The sequence below is a fragment of the Gallus gallus genome, chromosome 8, assembly GCF_016699485.2.
Source record: "Gallus gallus isolate bGalGal1 chromosome 8, bGalGal1.mat.broiler.GRCg7b, whole genome shotgun sequence".
NCBI lineage: Eukaryota > Metazoa > Chordata > Aves > Galliformes > Phasianidae > Gallus > Gallus gallus.
This window is the reverse complement of record NC_052539.1, coordinates 2,302,359-2,312,389: the sequence shown is the minus strand read 5'-3', so window position 1 is coordinate 2,312,389 and position 10,031 is coordinate 2,302,359. Positions and strand designations below refer to the sequence as shown.

Genomic DNA, 10,031 nt, shown 5'->3' with positions numbered 1-10,031 from the left:
CACTGTTCCAAGTGCCTCCATGTCCCAGAGGTTTCCCTTTGCCTGGAAAGGGAAGAGCTTGCTTAGGAAGGTTATACCCTTCCAGTTTTGTCACTGCTATGTACAGAGCCCAGACAAAACAAGAAGAAGGACATATCACTCCTGCTATTCACCTACATGATACCATCGGCCTTTTTCCCCTGTTAAAAGCCGAGCACAGCAGTGCGTGTTCCTACCTAAAGGCATTTCACCTCTGAAAATATCACTCGGATGTGTTTTTCTTACAACTCCTTGTGCAACTTTAATTGAACTGAGGCTAAGACTTCAGCCTTACTTATTCTACCGTGCTTTTGGTGTTTAAGTGATTTTGCACTGCAGTTCTAAGGCACGTGGGAAGACATTTCTGTAGGACACTTAATGTGCCACGTGTAAAGATAATAGTCATTCACTCCTATTTGTCTGACTCTGTTCTGTTTTTCTAATGACAGGAAAAAAAAGCAGGAAGGTTGCAGATAGTTATAAATGAAATATTGCTCCTTGGTATCCATTTAAATCAAATCCTACACCTTTCCCCAGGGTGTAAGGTGTTTAAACAGTTACAGGCAGGCACAGGCAGTCAGGAAGGCAGGAAAAAGGTCAGAGATCCACTTTGTGCTCCTTAGGTAAATAACAACATCCACCTTGCGATTACAGACCTTTCTTTCCTATGGTACACAATCCTATTTCTATACAAAAATATTGTTAGCTGTTGGTTTTTTTTTTTCCATATACACAGCCAGCAAGAGAGCTCATGATGCATACTACCCTGGAGCACTACCCCAAGGAAAAAAATATTTCTGTATCAAGCTGGCAGTTTTCACATGAAATCCATACACCACTAGCACATATTGATCCCTCTGAGTGAGAACTAAGTGAATTTCACTGATCCAGGCAGGCAGGTGGCTTATCATCCCGTTGGCAACAAGGAAGGGGAGAAAAGCTCTCTGGAGACCTGGTCTGGCGCAGGGGCTGCAGAGGTTAGGAAGACAAGGCACTGGATTAGCCAAGCTAATGGGGATTTTTGTTACTAAGCAGCTCTGCAATGCACTTGCCAGGCATGGATAGAATTCAGGGAAGAGGCAAATTTTAGATCCCAGATCTCCCAAGTCACACATGAGTCCAAATGGGAAAACGTTACCAGAACTGCCACAGAAATAGGAAAAGGAATCTGTGGACCTCAAAAAACCTCTTTCCATCAACAGAGACTCAAGATCCCTGCAGAGTGCAGTAAAAACAAACCTCCTATTTTTTTTCTTCAGTTTGAATAAGTTTGGGGAAAAAAAAAATCAATCAGAACTCTACTTTCCTTACTATACTATTGCCAGGTGTAAGCAATAAATATCCTAGTCTGTTAATGTTTACACTAACCATTTAAATCCTACAAAGAGGATTGTTTCCAGCTCTTGCCAAGCCATGACAAATGAGGGCTAAAGGGAAGCTCCTCCATAGCAGACTATGGAAGCACTGGGCTGCTGCTCGCCACAGGCTGAGCAAAGAGAAGTATAGGAAAGGCTTCACAGTTATGTTTCGTAATTCTGTAGGCTTCAAGAGTGACATCCCCTTCAGAAGAATGCTGTGTTATATTATTGGTGAATGGAAAATGACTTAAATGCAACCATTCTCAGCTCCTCAAGATAAGAAAGCACAGATATTATTGGAAGGGTAATGCTGGAGCAGAGACACCCTGGCAGGTCCAGGAGCAGCTGCCCCACACTGGGAAGGAGCAACAAGAGGTGCTGCTCAGTGGGTACAGTATGGGTTTGTGCCATCTGCAGGCAGCAGCAGCAGCTCACATGGAAGAGCTGACTTGTTTCATGCATCTTCCAACCTTTTTCCTTCCCACTTCCAGCAGAGATTGAGGGCTTCAACAAGGGTAACCAAGATGCATTAAGGTAATCATAAACGTAATCTTGTAAGGTGGAAGCCCATTAAAAGAGACCTAACTCCATGCAATCAATCAGAGTACTCATTTTTCAAAGCAGGAAGATCTCAAAAGTGCTGAAGAAGTGTGCACAAACTGCTACCACACCTATTCCTACTGCTGGAGGCAGCAGCTGAGATGCAAGAGATTTTAGGTGTGATAGAACAGTCCTGTCTGCTTCTGCAGAGGTTAAAAGGCTCAAGGGACAAACATGTACACTCTCATAGGCTGCAAGGGGGTGGCTTCAGCCAACAGATACCAGGTTACGTGGATTATATCTCTGATGTATGTACCACTAAATGGTATTCTCAGCCTGGCAGAAGTCAGTGTTGTCAGAATTACCCTATTTGATAAGCACAATTGTATCATTTTATTTGCCTGCATATTAGAAGAAAACAGGTTTATATTACTTCAGGCCATGGTTTGGGAGGATAAGAAGTCTGATGTTAGTTTGAAGTAGACTGAATTAGGTTTTTACTGGGTTACTTTATTTTTTATTATTTTTGTAGTTTCTTTTCTTTTTTTTCTTAATTTAGTCCTAGAAATTGTCCTAGAAACCTATGAAGTACTGCATCTTTTCCTTCCTTCCTTCCTTCCTTCCTTCCTTCCTTCCTTCCTTCCTTCCTTCCTTCCTTCCTTCCTTCCTTCCTTCCTTCCTTCCTTTCTAAACTCAACTCAACTCAACTCAACTAAAATTATGTGGTATCTGTAAGTCTTCCACAAGTGCCCTCAAATTACTCTTTTTCTCATTTACTACCTTTAAAGAAATAGTCTTAAAGGTGATGACCTTTTTTTTCAGTTAGGGAATAGAATCTTCATCCAACTTGCAGAAGAAAGAGTTGCTCCTCCAAAGCAGAGCCCTCTACATTCCTGTGTTCCTTATATGAACAAAACTGATGACTCCCCTCAGAGAAATGGGTTGCAATGGACTCCCTCCATATGTTCCAGGGAAAAAGCAATGAATCGCAGGGGAAAGCAAAGGCTGAAGCAAGTCACACTGGATGCTACTGTATACAGTATTTCAATTAGTACTGATACTATGATTTTGTCTTTTGGTGACTGCACACGCATACATAACAAATTACTGCAATCAGCAACTGTTGAATAAGTGCTTCTTATTCATTAGCTACTCTTTGATCTAAAACTGTATTTTCCTATTAGCAGCTAAGCACCATAAATGTGCATTAATTCAAGTGACGTGGGCAACAAGCTTACATAACACAAGGAAAATAAGGAGAGCAAAAAAGAGCAGCAGTGAGTGAGCATGTATTGAGCGGCATCTCCCTTCATGCTCTTTCCTCTTCTTGATTGCTGCCTGCAAAACTGGCAGTGGGAGGACTCGGAGCTGCACTGACAGCTCCTCACCCCCCCATGATGTCCCCTGTATTGTCTAGCACAGAGAGTTGATGTGGTGAGAAGGTTCACTAAAAAACTTCACCAAACTTTCTTATTCTCTTCAAAGAAAGGTTAGTTCATAAAAAAAAACTCAGAGTCTATTAAAAGATGCTCAATAAGCTCTGTATGTTGCACATTCTCCAAATGTCTGTCACAGATGGCTTTCTGTCTGTAACTGTGATTTGAAAAAATACTGATCTGTGTTCCACAGAACACATGAAAAAATATAGAAAGAAGTCAGTGCCAGCCACTAGAAGAGAACAGGCTCCATCAAGCAAATTGCAGAGCTGTAGGGAGCACAGCACTCAGGGCTGAAACTCTCCCAGCAGCCCCAAGAAGAGGGCTGAGCAATGTGAAAGATGCCACCATGGCTTCATCCGGGTCTGCAGGGCTGGGAGGGCTGCCAGCTGAAGGGGAAACAATGAGCAGGAGGTAAAAGTGCTTAGTGCTGTGGCTTGCAAGTGACATGTAAGAGAAGCCCATATACAAACACATACACAGTCCAGGTTGTCTGTGCTGAGTGCAAAGGGGCCGAGTGGCAAACAAAGACATATTTCCACTGAAATGCCACAAAAGAAACCATGCAGAGGACATTATTCTTGACAGGTGATGTTCATTTCCAGTCCCCCCAAAACGTGCTGTCAAGACAGTGCATTCTGCAATGCATCTACATAAGCTCAACATCTCTGTGTACACCAAAGCTTTGAGGATGTAATTCCCCATTGTCTCCTCAAAACTTCCCATTATCTCAAAGGAACCATTACACTGCAATAAGGAGTTTATAGCCTGACAATCTCTAGATGCTCAGTAGTGAATGTGACCACTGGTGTGGCCCTCATCTCACTGCACAATGCATCACTGTGTGCAGCCACACAAAGCCAGCAAGAGGTACTGCCAGCTGAGAACAAACTTTGGCAACACCTTCCCACTGAAATACACATTTCAGATTCTGGTTGTGACAATTCACCTTGAATTCAGTCACCTAAGCTGACTTCAAGGCCCTCACTGCAGAAGCCCCATCCCACGCAGGGTTTCCCAGCCAGCCCCGGAGCCACTGACAGGATCTTCCTGCTGCACAGGCACTGGGCTGCGTGTTGGGACCGAGCAGCCAGCAGTGCCCATCTGAAGCTCTGTATTGCAGCAGTACTCACTGGCAGTTCTGTGAGAGCAGAACAGTGTGCTGCCGGCTGCAGACATTTCAGGCCACGTGGACAACACTCCTTACCCCCTCAGAATGTAGGGTGGTCTTGAATAAATAAATAGCACTAAATGCTCATTTCAAATGTGTTTTGTTTTGTTTTGTTTTGTCTTCCTTGAAGAATGAGATATTGTCAAGCTGCTGCTGAAGTTACATGAGACTAGGATTAAAGAACTGGAATCAACATCTGCAAAACAAGCCTGGTTTTCATTGTATTGGTTAACTGAAGTGTACAGCTCAGCCAGCTGTGAAATGGGCTGCTCAGCTGGGAAACAACACATCTTCCATTTCTGACATTTTAGTTAATACAGTTTTCCTTAAATTAGTATTCATTTTTATGGTCAGAAGCGCTAAACTGCATTGTCTACTGACTCAGTCCGTAAGAACAAAGTAAGTGACTGTCATCCTGCACTCCCTGTCCATGGTTCCTCCTCAGCCGTCATTCAAACCCAACTGAAATACCTATTCTGAATACCACTGTTATTTTTTTTCAGGTAATTCAAATAATAGGATATGCAGGGCTTAGATTGCCAGTTGCTGGGAAGCTCCCATCTCCACAGCCATCAGGAAGCAGGCAGGCTGGACACCCAAAGGCTACTGCAGAGCTGTGAGGTCATGGGCACTTAAACACAGAAGTGGCACATTCACTCATACATGAAGATTTAAACTTCTACTGCACTAAGATTATGGCATTGTTTGGATGGTGGCTTCCTGGATTGTTTTTCTTGAGTTGAGTGATAAGGGAGTTATTGTATGTAATGTAAGGCAGTCCTAGGAAAGAAAACAAGCTCCCAGATTGGGCACCATGTTTGTGCACACTTCTGGATCCCGGAAAGCACCCACAGAACATTACATGCACCTACAAATAAAATTAATTTTGTTTTAACGCAGTCACTCCATCCTAAAGATAATTACTTTGGATTATTTACTGCTGCTGAAAAATAGGTTTTTCATAAACACAAAGGTGGAGTTAGCAGTGCACTGTCTTTAAAGCTGACCTACATCTCCCTTGCCTTCAGCTCCTGGGAAATGCTCCACTTGTAATAAATTCATCCCCTGTCTTCCAGGCTCCTCTTGGTGGTAGAGCGGCAAAATTTTAGCCAGTAAAGAATTTCAGCAATAAAGACGCGGCCTTTTTTTGGTAGGTAGATAAGGCTATGAGAAAAAATGTTTTGTTGCTTCATATTAGTAGTTGCAGTGACCTCGGGCAGCACTCATGTCCCCTGCTCTGCAGCAGCAGCGTGTTTGGCAGGGAGACAGCACACTGGAAGCAATGTGCTTCAGGCGTCTGCCTTGTGCCACACAGGGGAAAACGTTTCTGGAACTGGCCAAGTCATAAACAGTAACAAAGCCTGTTTCCATGTACCCATGTATCCTGCTGTGCCAGCTGGGTAGGTGCAGCCAAACTCCCCGATGGCAGTATTTCAGTTGGACTGCTCAGATTCAGGGGAATACATTACTTTATCTCCACTTTTTCCTTTGAACATTTTGTGTCGGGGTCCCCCCAGAACTATCGTGTCCGGAAAGGCCAAAAAAGGGAGCAAAGAGGTGAGCGCTGTTTGGAAATGCAATGGGTAAGGAAGCAAGAGGGGAGCTGGGGCACCTCGTGGCTGGAGAGGTGGGACAAAACACACAGGACTGGAGAAGGCTGAGCAAAAGGCACAAGGCAGGGAGCAGCACCGGGTTCCTGCGCTGCCTGTTTGCGCTCTGCTCCTCGGACACAGTGGCCAGAGGGAAGGAGCTTGGTGAAGCCAGGGCCGTGGGGCCAGAGCTAAGCAGCCCAGGACAGGGACAAGGGACACTGCTAGCGCTTGGTGATGACTGGGACGAAAGCACGAAGAGGGGTGTGAAAGGCGAGAGCGCGTCACTGAGCTCAAACACCACCAGCGACCTGAGACCGTGCTGAAACACGGAACGGGAACCATGTGACCGTCCATCCGTAAATGTTACCGAAACACAGGGGCACGGGGACACGCTGCTGCCAACCCTTCCCATGCTGTGCCCGACGAGCTCCTCCGCGCGCCCCTCGCAGCTGCCACACGACGGGCACAGCCGGGACTCGAGCCCGGCCCCCGCTCGCCTCCCGCCCGCCCTCCCCGGGCCCGGAAGCGCACGGCGGCCGCCCCAGAGGGCCCGGCCCGGACCGAGAGCCGCCACGGGAGCCGCTCGCAGCGCCGCGGCCGCCGCCGCCCGCCCGCCGCCTCCGGGGCAGCCCCCGGCCCCGCAGCTGACGCCGCTGGAGAGGCGCATCGTGGAGCTGCACCGGGAGGCGGCTGCGGTGAGAGCGGGGCCGCGCCCGGACCCTCCGCAGGGGGCTCCGGGCGGGCGGCGCTGGGGCTGAGGGAGGCCGCGCGGAACACCGGGCCCGAGCGGAGCGCTGCCCCCGGGAAGGAGCCGCCCTCCCGGCAGCGCCGCGCAGACGCCGCGGCGGCTCCGCGCCCGCCCCGCGCCGCTCCGGGGCCTCCCGCGTGCAGCCCGTCCGGCGGCGGGCAGCGGCAGCCGCCCGAAGAGCTCTGCCCGCGGGAGCGTGCGGCGCGGGGCCCGGGGCTCGGAGCGGGCGTGGCTGCGGATCGAGGAGATCTTCAGCAGTAAAAGATGTCGGATGCTGTCCGATAATCGCGTGAGATGGTTTACAAGTAAAATGCGAGAGGCTGGAATTTGGAAAGGGAAGAGGAAATAGAGCAGAAAGGGAGAGCGGCCGAAGTGGAAGCGCTCCCTGTATCCAGTGTGGGACCTCGGGGATCCGGACGCCCTCCGGGCTGAGCCGTGTGTCTGTCCCCAGGCAGGCCGGCAGACCTACGTGGACCCGGCCACGGGCTACCAGGTGCTCACCGAGGTCGCCCACTTGCGGAGAGGTAAATGCTGCGGCTCTGCGTGCAGACACGTGAGTACGAAGCCGTGCCCCCCAGCCCCGCCTGGGCGCCGTCCCTGTGACTTGTACGGTGTCGGTGCTGGGGCAGCAGGAGTTGGCAGCACATCCTGTGTGTCCTGCCCTGCCTTGGAGCGGGTCTCAGACATGTTAAGTCTAGGGAAGGTTATAGGCAGATTTTCTTCAAACACTGGAGCGTTTCCCATTGACATTGTCTCTTAGAAATAGCATGGAGTGCCCTGCACAGGAGTTATTTGCCTGACTGTTGGTTTATGGAAATTCTGTACCCTTTCACAAGTCCATCAGCCAAGGAAAAGAAGCAGTGAATCACAAAGCCTGTGTCCAACAAACATTCCCTTTTCGGGGCCATGAGATGGGATTTGTCTCAAAGATAGCTCAGTTTTCCAGAACAGTGTTTAAAACTTCAGAAGTTACGTAGCAAGGCTGAGAAGTGACGTAAGGTGCAGGATTTGGCAGAACAGTGGGTGAACGTCATTAAGCGATGGGATCCGGCACTCCATCTGATGAGAACTGCCAATCTGTGCTCCATACGCCCAAGGAGGAGCACCAGTTCTGTCTCTTCCAGTGCAGACAAGGCCAAGGCCACAGTCATCCCCCAGCCAGGCTCTTATTACAGCTGTGCCTGGACCTTCATGCGGGTACCACTCAGGGTGCAGTATGTACGGGGCCGGTTACGGTGCATTTAACCTAAAGATCCCTCTGAAAGCAGTGGAGAAAGGGGGTGAGCACATGTGATACACAGTTCAAATATGCGTAGCTGATTGTGGCTCCGCTTTAGCTTTTCCTTTTGAAAGTTGCTGCCCGAGTGGCAAAGACTTATTTCTTCAATGAGATCTCTCTCTTCCTGTAAGGGAGCTGTCAGGATGCAGGGCTTTGGGGACAAAGAGTTTCAATTGATCAGGACACGGTTACAGATGTACTGAGAGCCCGGGATCGTGCTGTCCCCCCTCTGCTCCTGGTGCCGTGCTGTGCCCTCAGCTGAGCTATTCTGGGAGCTCCGGTATGCACAGCATTGCTGCAGTTACGTACAAAATAAAGAAGTTTAAGAACAAAAGATTGTTCTGGACAGTCAAACTGGAATGAGTTGGAAGGATACGTTTAGGAAGTGGTTTCTTGGACGCTAATTAGGACCATTTGCTTGGGGTTGCCATTATTTTCCTTTTAGTCTGGAGGGCACAATAGATCAAATGATTTATATATCGTTAACAATTCCTGTTAACCATAAGCCGGGCCGGGCCTTTCCATACTGATTACTAAGTAATGCAATAATGGCTTGTTTTATTTCTTCTGCAGTGTCCATATGAGCAAGTTAACGTAAAAGACCAGTCGAAAAAGAAGCGCTTCAACTCTTTTTTCTATGTGTGACCATGGACTCCTTTGCACTCGGCAGGAACGGCTGCAGGACCTGAGCACACCTTGTAGCTCCGAGTGGCTGCCACCGCCAGCACACTGCCATGTGAAAGCCATGCGCTTTCATTGCAATAAAGCACAAACGGAACCGTGTGTGCGTGTGTTTTGGCACAGCGATATTGATCACCCCTCCCCTTCCTTTTGCACTACAAGTGACGGGTTTATCCACTGTTGGATTGTATCTGGTCATACCATGAGTTTCACTTGGAAAGAGGCCGGGAAAGCAGGTGTACGCAATAATTTGCATCCTTCAGGTGCATCTATTCCCACTATTGCATGCGGCGCAACATGTAAGAAATACTGATGATTTGGGTACATTCTGGAGTTGTGGTTGTTTTTTGGAGGGGTCGGGGGATAACGATACTGTACTGTGTGCTGTGCTGCATGAAGGCAGTGCTTCCATGGACAGCTGCCACCAGGGGCAATCCGCCCCGAGGGCGGGACCCGGCCTGCATCCCCGGGGATGCCGCATCCCTGCTGGGTGCCGGGGAGCAGACCCAGACGGGCCGCGCTTCCAGCTGGCTCTGACCCGGAGCAGCCCCGGGTTTCCCCGCACACCCGTGCTGGTCTGAGCGCCTGCCCTGAGATGGGGGTGGGAGGAGGACCGGCTGGGCAGATTGGCATGGGTTCCTGAATAATTTACGTTCTCCGTATTTGATTGAACGTCTATCTGATCAGTGTCCAAGTTTGTAAAAGGCTTTGGAAGACAAAAGTGTTCTATTTGCAAGCATAATACGAAATGTAAAGTGCGCTGCAGAAATCTACGAGCAGTCGGGAGGTGCCGAGCCCTGCTGCGCGTTGGACGGACCTTCAGCGGGAGATCCTCCGCCTTTGTTCCGTGCACACGCCAGCCCCTCTGTTTCCTGCTGCAGCCACTGCTATCTGCGCTGTTGCTCTTACTGCCTGGCACAGCGTCTCCCCCAGATCAGCTCCCAGACCGAGCGGCACCGGGACGCGTCCCGCCGCGGTGCTGATGGGCGGCGGCTCCCAAAGAGCCGCGGAGGAGCCCTGCTTCGAGCGGCCCCGGCCCTCTGTCCCGACCTGGCGGCGGCGTCCCGGGGCCGCTGCGGAACGGGACGGGGGGCACGACGGGCCGCGCTACGCGGAGAGGCGTTTTTCATCTGCGTACTTTCAGACGAGGCGGGCGGTTTCGTTTGGGCTGGAAACTATTGTCAGTTGCTCGGTGTCCCATTTTGCTC

General features: G+C 49.6%; 1 protein-coding gene across 1 annotated transcript; it reads left to right on the top strand.

Moving 5' to 3' along the window:
* Positions 1 to 6,467: 6,467 nt before the first annotated feature.
* On the top strand, positions 6,468 to 8,925 carry C1orf53 (chromosome 1 open reading frame 53). The gene is made up of 3 exons (XM_003641669.6): positions 6,468 to 6,810; positions 7,315 to 7,416; positions 8,716 to 8,925. The coding sequence occupies exons 1-3, from the start codon at positions 6,526 to 6,528 to the stop codon at positions 8,785 to 8,787; spliced, it is 459 nt and encodes a 152-aa protein (XP_003641717.4). The 5' UTR covers positions 6,468 to 6,525; the 3' UTR covers positions 8,788 to 8,925.
* Positions 8,926 to 10,031: the final 1,106 nt, after the last annotated feature.